Genomic DNA, 13,337 nt, shown 5'->3' on the forward strand with positions numbered 1-13,337 from the left:
TACGAGGACGTCGTGGAACTCCTGCGATGCTGCTGCGATGCAGGAACTAGGGGTGTTGGTCAATTCTCGTAGGATGGACCTCATGGCCCCATGAATGCCGTACAGCGTGACCTCGAGAACCCTGAAATATTGGAATGGCTCCGCGTAAGACGACGATATCTTGGCCCTTTTTTCTTCCCCTTCCCGACGAGTGCACTTCCCGCCTTCAGAACTTGTCATGGTGTGACGACGAAGCTTGGCCTGTCGTGGTCTCGTCCGTCAGCTGCCGCAGTTGCCGTCGCTGTTGCTCACCCCCCAAAAAATCGGAAAAAAATGCGCAGACAACAAGCCAAGTCTCGGCGGCCCAGGCCTTCCTTGACAGTTTCCTTCTCGTGGTCCCCTGTCATGATCGGGTCTCTCGGTTTATAGTGGCTTGGCATTGCGACCGGCGGACTCTGTTGAATAGGAACTTGAGAAAGGTTGAGTGAGAGAAGAGACAGCGCTCCCATGATGCAGCTGCTGACAAGACCGGTCAGAAAAGGACCCCTGTCCACACATTGCGCCCCGTGGAAGCGCATGTTCTCGAGGCCCGTCGGGAGTTGTTCATGTTGGCTTTCTTGCTCTATTGCTGCAGACCTATGCAGAGTCCGCTCCATCGTCATCCATACATAGAAACTATAGAGAGCGAGAATAAAATGGCCGGTGCTCGGAGACGGAGGCTGAAACAAGCATAGTGCAGCGCCACGATTCACGGCGCAACAAAGGGACGAACTCGTTTCTGCTGTGAAGGTTGATCAAGGTCTGGTGCAGTGGTGCCGAACTGGCTTGAGCCGCTTAGAGTCTCTTGGGACTGTCCTGAGTTCTGACTGACTGACTGACTGACTGACTGACTGGGGGGTTGTTGCTTAATCAATCTGGTCTTGGAGAGTCTTGGAGAGACAGGCCCGGTAGAACAGGAACCATGATGCTGGGACCAACCCAGGCAATGTCCCGTCCCCATGAGAAGTCTTCGACGCCGCCGCAACCCGTATCCTACAGGCTACGTGGGATCCCGATCTTTCATCTTTTCCATCTTTAGGAGGGCCAAGAGTCTTGGGTCTTGGCTGTAAAAAGCTAGAGATCCCCATACGGACCCAGTAAACCCAGGAGACTAGGAAGACCCCAGCCTGCCGGAACCCCGCGTCGTGTCGTACGTCGCATCGCGGCGTCGTTGTGTTGGTTCTCTCAACCGCAACTTCGGTCTCTTTGAGGTACGTATTAATTAGTCGTCGGGCGCAAAGGAGGCAAAAGAGACGAGAAGACGGAGGTTTGTGCTGACCCGGCGCGGCATCTCATCTTGCCCACCTTCCCACCTCCCGGCTGCCTGACCGCTTGACTGACCGCAGAGTACATTGCCGATGCAAGTCGCTGAGCTCAGGTTCATGATCGACGGCTAGAAGCACAACCAACGGAAGAGGCTTTTTTTCTGCTCTGTATGTACATTGCCAGTTGTGCAGATAAATCAGCCGACATTTTTATACCAACTACACCAAACGCTCGTCAGCCCGCAGGCCCAGTGACAGGTCCCTGTTTTTTTTTTTTTTTTTTTCAGACCACCTTTAGGCTTGAAGCAAACACTTCTCAGCTGCAATGCGACGCTGAAGGTGCACGATGATATCTGGGGAGGTGATGCTCGTCGCCTTGGAGCGGGCCCGGTGTGGGACACCCCAAGACAGCAGCGGCACACACCAGCTCCAGGATAACTATTCTTCTGAAATTCAGACCGAGACATGGAGCAACCCGTGAGCTGACGAGACATGGTTTCTCCCGCGGGGCGACGGCCTTGACGTCAGCCGGAAAGTTGTAGCGATGTTCCCTGCTCTTCGTCACGATGCATGGCCACGTCAGGCGGCGCATCGTCAAAGGTCTGGTCTCGTAAGAGTTTTTGGTGTTTTGCCCCAGCTGAACTGCTAAAGTCCCTTTGGCAAAGACGGAGATACGGATTGCGCGCACTGAGAACGGCGCCGCCGTGCTAGACCGCTTGGCCAACGCCGTCGCATCGTATTCAAGAAACGGAACCCCCAGAGTGGCACTCGGAATACGGAGGACTATCGACGCCCGAGATCGACGGCCGGGGGCCAAATTTGGGTGAGGGGAGTCTCTCATCGTCTCCATCTTCCAAGAGCTTCTCGAGGCGGACAACTCCAAAAGGTCCCAATTCTTTCAGAGTCCCGCCGAAATTCACTCCATAGCTGTCTAACATCCTTTCGCAGCCTCATCTTTCTCCTTCATGTTCCGCCGGATTCCCCGATGGGACGCCAAGACCGTTGTACCTGAAGCATGGGCGATGGAAGGTTTCAAGATCCGCAACAGCATTGAGTTGCCAAGACGTCGTCTCCTCTGCACCTGCGACTTGCGAGTGACAGCAGTCAAACACGAGTGAAGAACCCCCTTTACGAGTCAAGCGCCGAGCTGACGCTGCCGAATTGAATGATGGTACGGACGCGCGTGTGTTGCTAATTGAACCGGCCGGTCATTGCGACGCTGCTGTCAAAGACGAAGTTTCAACGTTTCGACGTTTTGCCCAATGTCTCGACAGAACCGTCCGGACTTCACCTGAGCTACGCGACATCACCTAAAGGTACAGAGCCCAATCCGAACCGCGTGATCGGATGTCTCCTCTTTTCATCCAACACCATTGGAAGCGAAGCCATTGCGAATTGGCTACCGAGTCGCCGGGTAAGATCAAAAGCTTTATTCGGAGACGAGTTGCAGGAAGCCAACGCAGGGCCAAAGTAGTTTGAAATCTGTTCCCTGGAATCAATGTAGTCTACAGACTTAGTGCGTGTGAAGAGAAGGTTGGAACACATCCATTGGCGATAGTCCATAACCGCGGCAGATCATTCTCGCGGGAAGAGAGACCACCACACCGGGCAAGTCGGCAGGAAGTGCTTGCGTCCTTGGAAATTTAGAACTCTCCGCTTCCACGGCGCCTGCGCCGATGCTCTTCCGCTGCATTGGACCGGTAGGTATCCGTGGGGCTGGCTCCTTTGGCTTCTCGTGTAGGGACCTGAAAAGACCCCTCGTGGTAATGGGTTATGCTTAAGCTCCTCATACTTTCCTCCTCTGGGGATGACATCACCTGAAGCGCTTGCGTTCTACGCGCGAGCTAGCTCGTAGTGTCGTCTGCGCCCTCGTTTTCCACCAATCCCTAGGCCGTGATTGCAACGTGGGTGGCTGTCATTCTCCCTTGCCTCCCGCCAGCCATGTTGAGCTCATCACGCCATTTTAAGGGATAGGTAGTGTTAATTGAGGCTAGGTAGGGGAGGAGAGGGGGAGGAAGAGGCAACGCGGGGTTTGCCTCTGGTGGTCCATCAGAAATGTCCTAGATGTTATTTTGGGCTGTCTCGAGCATGAAGTGATGTCCCATAACCAACCTCTCTGAAGGTATTGTATTCCCAGAGGTTGTCGACTCAATGGAAGAAATCAACGGTCTACAGACCATGGATCAATATGGTCTAGGAGGTCTTGGATCTCCGAGACGGAAGTCTGATGCCCGGGCGAGCGGTGAGGATTCAGCAAACCGGTGGGCTCTAGGTTCTCACGAATCGTGGACAACTGTAATCGTAAGTAGGCGTTGAAATCAAGATGGCTGTCTCTACGAGAAGATTAATCCACGAGGCGTCGCTTTCATGATCCTGTGAGGTTGAAAATCGTGTCCATAGAGCCGATGACCTATGTGGCTCCTTGCTCTTTCCAAGCTTCCACCTAACGCTCACGCTTTGTCCCTGAACATGCTCGCATTTGTAGAAAGAGATTCGAAGAGCGTTTTGAGGTGCTTCTGCCCTGAAGCTTCATCCACGTACGAGGCTTGGAAGTTGGAATCACTGACACAGAATCAATGCCGGACCCATCCAGCCACGTCATCTGGATGGGCTCCTCATTACAGTGGCTGATCGCGCGGATAGGCTTCCTCGTGCAAAGAGGCTACTTTCAAAAGTCGGTAGACGATCAATCGAAGCGATCTAGGTAGATGGTTCTGATGCTGTGAGCCTGCGGTGCTCCATCATCAAAAAGGCATTCCTTTGTCCTTGTGTACTCCTGCCGAGGCCTTCGAGCCATGTTGACCCAGCTGAAGGAAATGAGACATGTCTGGGGCCTTCCAAAGGTTTGTTGATGCGGCTGAGAAGCAGCTCCAGAGAGGAATCCCGAGACACTTGATTTGGTCCGAAGGTCAAGTTCCCTCAGTTCAACTTCCACGCTGCATCTGTCCGCTGCCAACGGCTGATCTCTGCGAAAGGCCGTCTTGGCCCTGCAGTCGACCAGATGTCGTGCTTCATTCCGTGGCAGCTGCTCGGACTCGATAGAGGTCCAGTTGGCAGAAATCAACGTATAGCAATGATGTGATGAGCTTTGCCAAGTCGACTCTCCACACTGAATGAAGCTTGACGGCCATCCGTCCGCATGCGTCCGATTACGCCGGAGCGCGAAGATGTCTCGGGCCGCCGCGACCGCATTCATCTTGGTCTTTCCTTGTCGCTCATCGGCCAAGGCCATCCGTCCGATGCCTTGCCGCCAAGCGGTAGCCATGCGTGCCATGGAAATGCTCTCTTCGCCGGCTGAAAGACTCCGATGAAGGGTTGATCGCGATGCGAGTCCTCCGGGATATCGGTCCCCGTCCCCGCGGTCGATGCCATTCGATATGAGCCTTGCGGCCACATGTGCCTTGATAAAGGCCTCCTTCCTCCCTAGGTAATCAGCCGGTCAGCGTGCCCTTGCAGTCTTCAATCCGCGACGACTTTGCTGTTTGCCGCGCGGTCCTTGGCGGCAGAAATTGGATGCAGGGCGAGCCAAGCTAAAGGGAGTTCTGTTTTCCTCCAGTCCCCTTCCGCATCTTTCCCTCTCCTCCCCCGGGAGCCCGCTGTCGAACGGGATTCTCGCCGCTCGATCGAGAACGCGGTCGACATTCCTCCGGACACATAGCTATTACAGCTGCTCCCCGTCTGCAGGTGTAGATTGCTCCGAATGGTGAAGAGTGGGGGAACCTGCAACTCTTTAATGCAACGGCCTGGCTAAAAAGACGTGCATGGTCGCATTCTCCGAGAAGAACCAGGCTTACGAATCGTCCACATATTTGTCGAGTGGCCTATCGAACAAGACCGCCAAGGAATTAATCGTATCCCTCCAGAATTCCCCTGGAATTCGAGAACTTAGCCAATGTCCGATGCAGTCGGTATAAGAACTCGCCTAGGTTCAGGCACGAAAGGGAGATCAGGTAGATCAGGAACCGGAAAGAGTTGTTTTCTCCCCAGTCGCAAGTCGCGTGCGGTGTCTCTCTTCTTTTAGGAACAAGGACCAGCACCGGAAGCAGGTTGTCTCGATGACCTGAGATCTGTTTCTCCTGTTTGTTGTTGTTTTTTCTTCCGGTCGTCGTCAGTTCAATCGTGGCAAAGCGAAAAGAAAAAGATAGAGAAGTCTACGGAGAGAATACGAAGGCAGAAGAGGAGGAAACTTGCACCCAATACAGCACCTGCCTTGGCTGTCTTCAGCTCCCCAATAGCGATTGAGCTGGGCGCCTTGCAGCGGCATCTACGGCAAGCACAGCCCCCGGGGGCCTCCACGTAAGCGAACTGGGCCACCCCGCCGCACCCGGACGGGCCCTAAGCTACAAAATGGCCCGAGAACGAACCCTCCCCCGCGCCGTCCCGCCGTCAGCCTCAGCATTGACATCAACAAACACCTACAGCTCGATCTCGACTTCGACATCGACCTCACCGAGACGACTATCCTTTCTAATCTTGAAGCTCATCGCCATCACAGCATTCATCCAGCCCGTCATGTCTCAAGGCTGGGTCAACGCCGTCTACTACCCCAACTGGCGGGTGTACAAGGGCCAGACACCCGCCTCGATGCCTGTCAATGCGGTCACTCACGTCATGTACGCATTTATCAAAGTCAACACCGACGGCTCACTAAAGCTCATTGACGAGTGGGCCGATACACAAATCCCAGTCGACGGGACAAAGGGCTGTCTCTCGGCCACCGCAAAGCTCAAGGCCTCGAAGCCGAGCATCCGCACCCTCGTCTCCGTGGGTGGTGGCACGGGCAGCGCCGAGTTCCCTGCCCTGGCCGCCAATCCTACCGCCCGCGCTCGTTTTGCCAAGGAGATCAAGGCCTTTTGCGACAAGTGGCAGCTCAATGGCGTTGATAGTAAGTCTCTCCTCTTGCCTCGTATTCTCCCTGATGATCTCGCTCTGACACTTGTCCAAGTTGATTGGGAACACCCAAGCGACGCCAAGCAGGGCAAAGACTACATCAGCCTCCTCAGCGACGTCCGCCAACAGATGCCAGCGGGCAGGTACCTCATCACATCAGCCCTCCCGCCAGGGCAATGGGTCCTCAAGAACATCGACCTCAGACGAGCCGCATCCCTCCTCGACTACCTGAACCTAATGTGCTACGACCTCACGGGACCCTGGACCGACGTCTCGGGCAACCACGCGCAGCTGCTGGCCTCCAAGACGCTGGCGAGCAACAACCCGAACCTCAAGATCGCCTGCGCCGACGGCATCACCTACGTCACGAGCAACGGGTTCCCGAGCCGGAAAGTCCTGCTCGGGATTCCGGCCTACGCGCGCACCTTTCCTAATGCGAAAGGGCCGGGTGGATCGACGAAGGGGTCGGCTGAGGTTGATTACTGCGACATGTCGAATGATAGTGTTGATAAGGCGGCTGTGGATACGGCTGCCGCCGCTGCCACGTATGTTGATCCCAGGTACGGGTTCATGACTTTTGATGTGCCGAGATCGGTGGCCATTAAGGCTCAGTATGCGAAGAGCAAGGCTCTTGGGGGGTTGTTTTACTGGACTGGTGTGGGAGACCGGAAGGGGAGGCAGAGTTTGGTCCAGGCCGGGTTTAATGAGTTGAATGGCATCAAATAAGCCCGATTAATGTGGTGGTGGGTTGAAAAAGACTCTCGGCGTACTTGGCTCTGAATTCAGGTACATATCCTAGCTACCTTGTGCATGCGGCATGTAAAGACAGCCGAGGGCGGGAAGCCATGAATACGAATAATGAACATACAATCTCTTGACACGGTGATTGATTTCCCTAGGGTTATGATGGATTGCTATGATGAGTTCTACGGCCGAATGTATATCTTAGTTACCTCGTGAGCGATCAGGAAAGGGGAGCTCAAGACAATCTCGAAACCAAGAGGGAACGGAACAGCTTGTGGCCCTAAGTCGTACGAGGATCCGTCGTGAGACGTGAGCCCAGTACGACAGCAAATTGAAGGGATGGAAAACAAGAAGAGGCGCTCGTGAGACATTAGTATCTAGAAGTTGAGCATGAATTTAAGCTTGAAATCTGGGTTTCTCAAAGGACTTAGACACATCCCCCGATGGGATTGCCCGGCAAGCGCCCACATGGGCTCCACCCGGCCGGTACAGGAGGGGCCGTGTAGCCCCACTCGGTAGCCGGCAGCGCTCCCATCCAATCACCGGCCCGCCGTGCAGGGGCCAACAAGCGCGGACCTCTTCTTATTTCTCTCCTCGGAGTCCCTGAGTCTCCGAGTCCCTGTCTTTTTCCCCCCTTGCTGCACATACACACACCAACTAACAGCTTTAACAGCTCCTTTTTCCCACGATTTCGTCTCATCTTCCCCCCACGATCCCCGCGCCATCCCTTCAGGATCTGCCGCCCTGCTACACGAGCCGTTTCACGCGCCGGGCCATCCCAACCAACCGGAGGCTGATTCTCTCATTAGCTGCATTCGAACTCTGGCAGCTCCTTGCCATGCGGTTGCATAGCCAGAGGCTTTTGAGTTCAATCTCCACCGACTTATCCGTTGAACGAGTGTTCGGACGGCACTCTGTCATCTTGTCACTTGCACGGCACGGCAGGGAAGAAGGATGCGCAGCAGGGGTGGCTTAGCCGAGGGAGCATTCCCATATCTCTTCGGGCCCAGGCCGCCAAATTCGAAACCTCGCTGCAGGATGGGAAGCTCGTGAAACCATGTTCAGACCCTGGCGCTCGCGCTTCTGGGGAGAAAAGGAAGAGGACAAGATTGCATGGGACTGATGATGGCTTTTGGCGTCAATCGGATGGCGCTTGGATGGTCAATGACGGATGATGGATGACGGATGAGAGACGACAGGCGACAGGCGACAGGCGACAGGCGATAGATGGACTGGTCTTCGTGATGGGCCGAGTATAAGGGTCCATCTGCCGCCGTGTTCACTTTCAAGAAGTATACGCATTCTCTATCGCTGCATCGACCTTGGTGTTCTCGTGGTTTCTTTCCGTCTTTCCTCTTTCCATTTCCCTTCGTTTCATTTGACAACACACACCCTGCTGTGCAGGCTTTCATTCTTTTCTCCCTCGTTCATTAACCAAAGCTTTCTCCTATTATCACCATGATTCCTCAAGCAGCAACCTTTCTGGCTTACGCCACGCTTCTCGTGTCCGCCAGCCCTCTCGCCCTTCAACGCAGAGCCGTGACGGAGCTCAACGAGGAGGCCACGAAGGAGGCGCAACCCCGCGACGACACCGCCACGCGAGCCTTTTCCGACGTCCAGATCAAGACGGCCGACGGGAAGTGTCTGTTCGTCGACAAGCTGTCCGGAGACTTCCGGGCCAACCTCACCCCGATTCAGGTAGCCGAGTGCGGCGCGACGGACGGCCAAGGTTGGGACGTCATCACGGCTGGAAAGCACAATGACCAGCTCAACTCGATGCTCATCGTCAGCACCCTGGTACGTTACATTCCCTGTGCACCTTAGCTTCGCTGGTGTATATACCGGGAGAAGAGAGATGTTTGGCTGACTCGATGATGCCAGACGCAAGCTTGCTTCAACTTTGACCCCCGTCGCGCGGCGGGTAACCAGGTCAACCTCTTCTCCTGCGGCGGACGCGCAGCAGGCGAGGGCCTCGTCACAGATTCCCAGCTCTTTGCCGTAGACAGCGGAGCGGGACCCTCAACCTTCCAGCCCAACAATGAAAAGGGCAAGTGTTTCGCGGTCAAAGGCAAGGTGGTGGACATTGCGGACTGCAACGCCGATGACAAGGCCCAGTCCTTTGCCTTTGGCGGCAAGCCTGCGGCAGTTGGCGGAGGGAACGGAGGCGGTAATGGAGCGGATATCGGCGCTCAGCAGCCTGCGCCGACCACGACCGCGGCGGCCGTTGTCACGGGAAAGCCTGCTGCCGGATGTGATGATGGCGACGAGACCGTCACCATGACGCTGACGACCACGGTCAAGCCCGGCCAGGGTAACGGCGGCGGCAATGCCAACGCTCCCGTCGCGACCGCCAAGCCCGAGGCGACATCCGCTCCGGCGGTAGCACAGCCCGCCGCATCTTCAACCTCAGCTGCCGGAAACGGCCAGCAGGGAAACATCTCCGCCGCCAATCCCACCACACCCGTCTCCGTCTCTCGCGCCGGTGGCACCCTCAACCCAACTGCCGCAGCCGAGGCCAACGCCTTTGACGCTACGGCCACCCGCGCTTTTACAAAGGTAGCTATCCAGGCGCCCAACGGGCAGTGTCTCTCGGTTGATCCTACTGCCGGCGACTTCCGTCAGAATCTCATCCCCGTCGCCGTGGCGGCATGCGACAAGGCTTCGCCCAACCAGCAGTTTGACATCATTTCCAAGGGAAAGCACAACGACGGAAAAGACGGGGCGATGCTGATTGTGAGCAGCCTAACCAACGGGTGCGTCAGCACTGACGGGCGACGGGCGGACGGGGATACGGTCACGCTGTTTTCGTGCGGTGGTCGCGCCGCGGGCGAGGGGCTTACGAATACCGGACAGCTGGTCAAGGTTTTCGGGGACAGCTTTTTGTGGTCGCCTGTGAATGATGCGGCTACGTGTGTTGTTCCTGGGACTCAGGGTCGTTTGGTCACGGCGGCTTGTAAGGAGGATAACAGCGAGACGTACAAGATTGTTGCTTAGAGCACAAGACTGTATGTACTCTTTGTCCTAGGGCAGCTTCGTCTTTTTGTGTGATTTTTTGGACATTTGGTATACCTCTTTTCTTCGTCGTTGACGACTTTTATATTTGGGAATTGGGGTATCTGGGCATGGTTATGAGTGAAATTGGTCAAGGGGGGGAGGAGAGTGCATGGAATTAGACGATCACCAGCACTGTACGGATGGCGTAGGCGGAATAGGACACGATTCTCCAAATGCTGAAGTCTGCCAACACCAGACGGCACTCAAGTTCCGAGATATCAATCACGACCGCTAGTGAAAAGCTTGACACTTTGTTCCGGTGTGATGGGTCAAGCCTAGAGTCTAGACTGGGTCATCTAGAGGTGATCGTTGCAGCAGGGGAAGCTTGACGCGGATAACCGGCACCGGCCGAGAGCTTAATCGCTATCACTCACTGTACTGTCCAATGGCGGATGCTACAAGTAATGAGTGGAGTTCTTACCTGTATCTGTAAGGAGTACAATTTGCTGCCAAGCGACGTCATTAGGGGGTTCATCGCGAATGTCCGTAACGGCGTAACCTGCCCTGCTTTGCGTTGATTTCTCCTGGAATATGTGCCGAGGAAGAAGGGGAGGGGGGAAGGGGGGGGGGGGGGGGGGGGGGGGGGCTCGTGTTTTCCACGTTCACTTTCGCTTCGCTTCTCTTCCCGGCGTCACACAACATCAAACCATCCCACGTTCTGCAGCCACCAAAATCTCTCAGTTCATCCATCCATCCATTTTCATCCAGTCTCACCTTGTGGTCAGCCATCACAACTCGTCGCCCAATTGAGATGCTCGGACTAGATCTCACCTATCCGTACACTGCCAGAGACAACGACCTTGCTAGATGCGGCTGAGGAACGCCATTCTGTGACGCTCGGTGCTGATTCGACGATCCCACGCCACGACCACCGCGAAACTTGCCGTCTTTCCTTTTCTTGTTTCCTCCGTCCGAGCCAAGCCAAGCTTTACGCCGTTGGGGTCCCTGAACCCCTAGCGCATCAAGCGCCACGCGACGAAAAGCTTCGTTTCTCGAAATGTTAATGTCTTGAACTACCTACCTACCTACCGACTCGCCGATCTCTCCCATCTCTGCTTTCCTCCCGTCACCACACCTACTCCATCTATCTTCCCCAGGGGGGAAGTGTGCGACCATCATGTCACCCGACAGCGACTCCTTCGGCGCACCAATGTCCAAGACCATCAGCGAACCCGACGACCACGCGCGCACCGTCCGATTCCCTTCCTTACAGATCGACACCCGCGACCATGCCGTCTCTCCCACCTCGCCCACCGCGCGCGTTCGTGTCGCCGTTCCTAACGACGTCGGCGCACCTCTGACCCGCGCCTCTACCGATCAGAACATATCCCCGATGCGACGTCGCGCAGGCACCTTCAAGCCGGTAGAAGACTACGGGGACTTTGAAATGTCCCGCCCCGGCTGGCAACCCGGCTCCGAGCCCGGCTTCGACCCAAACAAGTCTGACGGCGGCCACGCTTCCATGCCCGCCCTCCGCGCCGACTGCGACATCTCCGTCTTCGACTTCAGCCAGGGCAACATGGTCCAACACAAGCTTAGGAACGAAGAGTTTGTCGACTTTCTGCGGAAACCCCAGGAGCCGTGGGTCCAGAGCCGCTGGATCAACGTCAACGGTCTCAGCTGGGACGTCATCCAGGCCTGCGGAAAGTACTACAAGCTGCACAAGCTCGCCATCGAAGACATCATGAACACGAGGAACCGCACAAAGGCCGACTGGTACGCCAACCACGCCTTCATCGTCATGACGCTGCAGAAGCTCGTCCTCCTCCTCGACGACGACAGCAGCAGTAGCAGTAGCAGCAGCGACGACGACTCGGATGACGTTGCGAGCGTCAAGACGGCCAAGTCCGCCAAGGGTATGAAGAAGCTGAAGCGCGCCTTTACCATGGGCGGCAAGCCGAGACCAGACCCCGAGACGGGGAGGCAGAGGGCCGGCAGACCGACCATTGTCACGCAGGGCGACGGCAGCGGCTACGGAACCGGGACACTGAACCGCAACATGAGCGAGCTCTCCCAACTCAAGGAAACGGCCTTTGTCCGCACCCTCCAGCGCTATCACGCCTCGGCCAACGAGGTCCGCACAGAGTACATGGAGCGCCACTCCTCCCTCATGTCCCGTGGCCTCGCCGTCTCCGCCGAGCAGGTCGCCATCTTCCTAACCTCAGACAACACCGTAATCTCCTTCTTCGAGATGTCAGCCGAAGACATCGAGCGTCCCATCACCGTCCGCCTCGGCGACCCCTCCACCATCCTCCGCCAGTCCTGCGACGCCTCCCTCGTCGTCCAGGCCATCATCGACGCCATCATCGACCTCGCTATCCCCTTGACGGCCGTCTACAGCGACGTCATCGGCGACCTCGAGCTCGACGTCCTCACGAGCCCGAGTATCAAGCAGACACGCAGCCTCTACATCTGCGTCAGCGAGATCAACAAGATGCTCACCTTTCTCAACCCCATTGACAACCTCGTCAACGTCCTGCGCGACCACCGCACCGAGCTGTCGCAGGACGAGGCACAGCGCCAGCTGCGCAATCCGGCCAGCGGCGTCATCGTCACGCCGCTCACGCACACGTACCTCGGCGACGTGCTCGATCACTGCGTCATCATCACCGAGTCTATGCAGCAGATCAAGCGGTCCGCCGATAACTTGATTGACCTCATTTTCAACACCATTTCGGCGAACCAGAACGAGAGCATGAAGCAGCTGACCATTATCACCATTATCTTCTTGCCCCTGACCTTCTTGACTGGGTACTTTGGACAGAACTTTGAATCGTTTCCGGATATCCAGAATCCCATGGGCATTAAATTCTTGTAAGTCGAGACCTACTTCATGAACCTCGACATTACGCTGACAAAGAAAACAGCTGGGTCATTGCTTGCCCTGTAGTCTTTTGCACAATCATCATCATGATGCGCTCCTGGATTTGGGCCTGGCTCGAGTCGTTTTGGCAAAAGAGGAAAATCAGCGCCGAGCGGAAGAAGCAGAGCAAGAAGAGGGCGCGGAGGGCCAAGAGGAGGGCCAAGAGGGATTAGGAACCCCGCCCCCGCCCCCGCTTTCCTTCGAGGTCGAGGCCTATGTCGAGGCTTGGGTCGTGACTGTTGGTTTCCTGTCATCCTTGTGTGTTGTGATACCCCCCCCCCCCCCCCCCCCCAAATTTTCTGTATTAGACCCCATTTAGATCTTTCTTGTATACCACTCTCGTATGCTAGCAATACGAGCAATCAGGAATTCCGAGCGTTAACAGTCAAGCTGACCCCTATGTCGCGAATGCGTTTTACTGAGATACTCCACGCAAGGTGCCAATAGTAACAGGGTACTTCACCATGCACTTCTCTTGATGCTCACACATGTGAACCGGTCAA

At 56.0% G+C, this 13,337-nt stretch overlaps 5 protein-coding genes across 5 annotated transcripts; 3 read left to right on the top strand and 2 right to left on the bottom strand.

The window, feature by feature from the left end:
* Positions 1-1,500: 1,500 nt before the first annotated feature.
* Positions 1,501-2,356, bottom strand: BDP81DRAFT_51664 (uncharacterized protein). The gene has a single exon (XM_060595881.1). The coding sequence runs from the start codon at positions 2,131-2,133 to the stop codon at positions 1,600-1,602; it is 534 nt and encodes a 177-aa protein (XP_060443313.1). The 5' UTR covers positions 2,134-2,356; the 3' UTR covers positions 1,501-1,599.
* Positions 2,357-3,784: 1,428 nt separating this feature from the next.
* Positions 3,785-4,650, bottom strand: BDP81DRAFT_51645 (uncharacterized protein). Its single transcript, XM_060595875.1, has one exon. It carries the CDS (start codon positions 4,555-4,557, stop codon positions 3,970-3,972), a length of 588 nt encoding a protein of 195 aa, XP_060443314.1. The 5' UTR covers positions 4,558-4,650; the 3' UTR covers positions 3,785-3,969.
* A 1,145-nt stretch (positions 4,651-5,795) lies between these two features.
* Positions 5,796-6,899, top strand: BDP81DRAFT_324177 (family 18 glycosyl hydrolase; the record flags this gene model as incomplete). Its single annotated transcript, XM_060584860.1, has 2 exons — positions 5,796-6,168; positions 6,229-6,899. 2 exons carry the CDS (start codon positions 5,796-5,798, stop codon positions 6,897-6,899), a joined length of 1,044 nt encoding a protein of 347 aa, XP_060443315.1.
* A 1,476-nt stretch (positions 6,900-8,375) lies between these two features.
* On the top strand, positions 8,376-9,911 carry BDP81DRAFT_323649 (uncharacterized protein; the record flags this gene model as incomplete). The annotated part of the gene is made up of 3 exons (XM_060584812.1): positions 8,376-8,714; positions 8,799-9,143; positions 9,279-9,911. The coding sequence occupies 3 exons, from the start codon at positions 8,376-8,378 to the stop codon at positions 9,909-9,911; spliced, it is 1,317 nt and encodes a 438-aa protein (XP_060443316.1).
* A 709-nt stretch (positions 9,912-10,620) lies between these two features.
* Positions 10,621-12,861, top strand: BDP81DRAFT_431824 (magnesium and cobalt transporter cora). The gene has a single exon (XM_060590714.1). The coding sequence runs from the start codon at positions 11,089-11,091 to the stop codon at positions 12,787-12,789; it is 1,701 nt and encodes a 566-aa protein (XP_060443317.1). The 5' UTR covers positions 10,621-11,088; the 3' UTR covers positions 12,790-12,861.
* The last annotated feature ends 476 nt before the right edge of the window (positions 12,862-13,337 follow it).

Source organism: Colletotrichum phormii, assembly GCF_030913505.1.
Source record: "Colletotrichum phormii strain CBS 102054 chromosome Unknown BDP81scaffold_14, whole genome shotgun sequence".
NCBI classification, from domain to species: Eukaryota; Fungi; Ascomycota; class Sordariomycetes; order Glomerellales; family Glomerellaceae; genus Colletotrichum; species Colletotrichum phormii.

Excerpts from the sequence above, each read along its gene's own strand:
- BDP81DRAFT_51664 (XM_060595881.1), bottom strand. The coding sequence starts at position 2,133 with ATGGAGACGATGAGAGACTCCCCTCACCCAAATTTGGCCCCCGGCCGT.
- BDP81DRAFT_51645 (XM_060595875.1), bottom strand. The coding sequence starts at position 4,557 with ATGGCACGCATGGCTACCGCTTGGCGGCAAGGCATCGGACGGATGGCC.
- BDP81DRAFT_431824 (XM_060590714.1), top strand. The coding sequence starts at position 11,089 with ATGTCACCCGACAGCGACTCCTTCGGCGCACCAATGTCCAAGACCATC.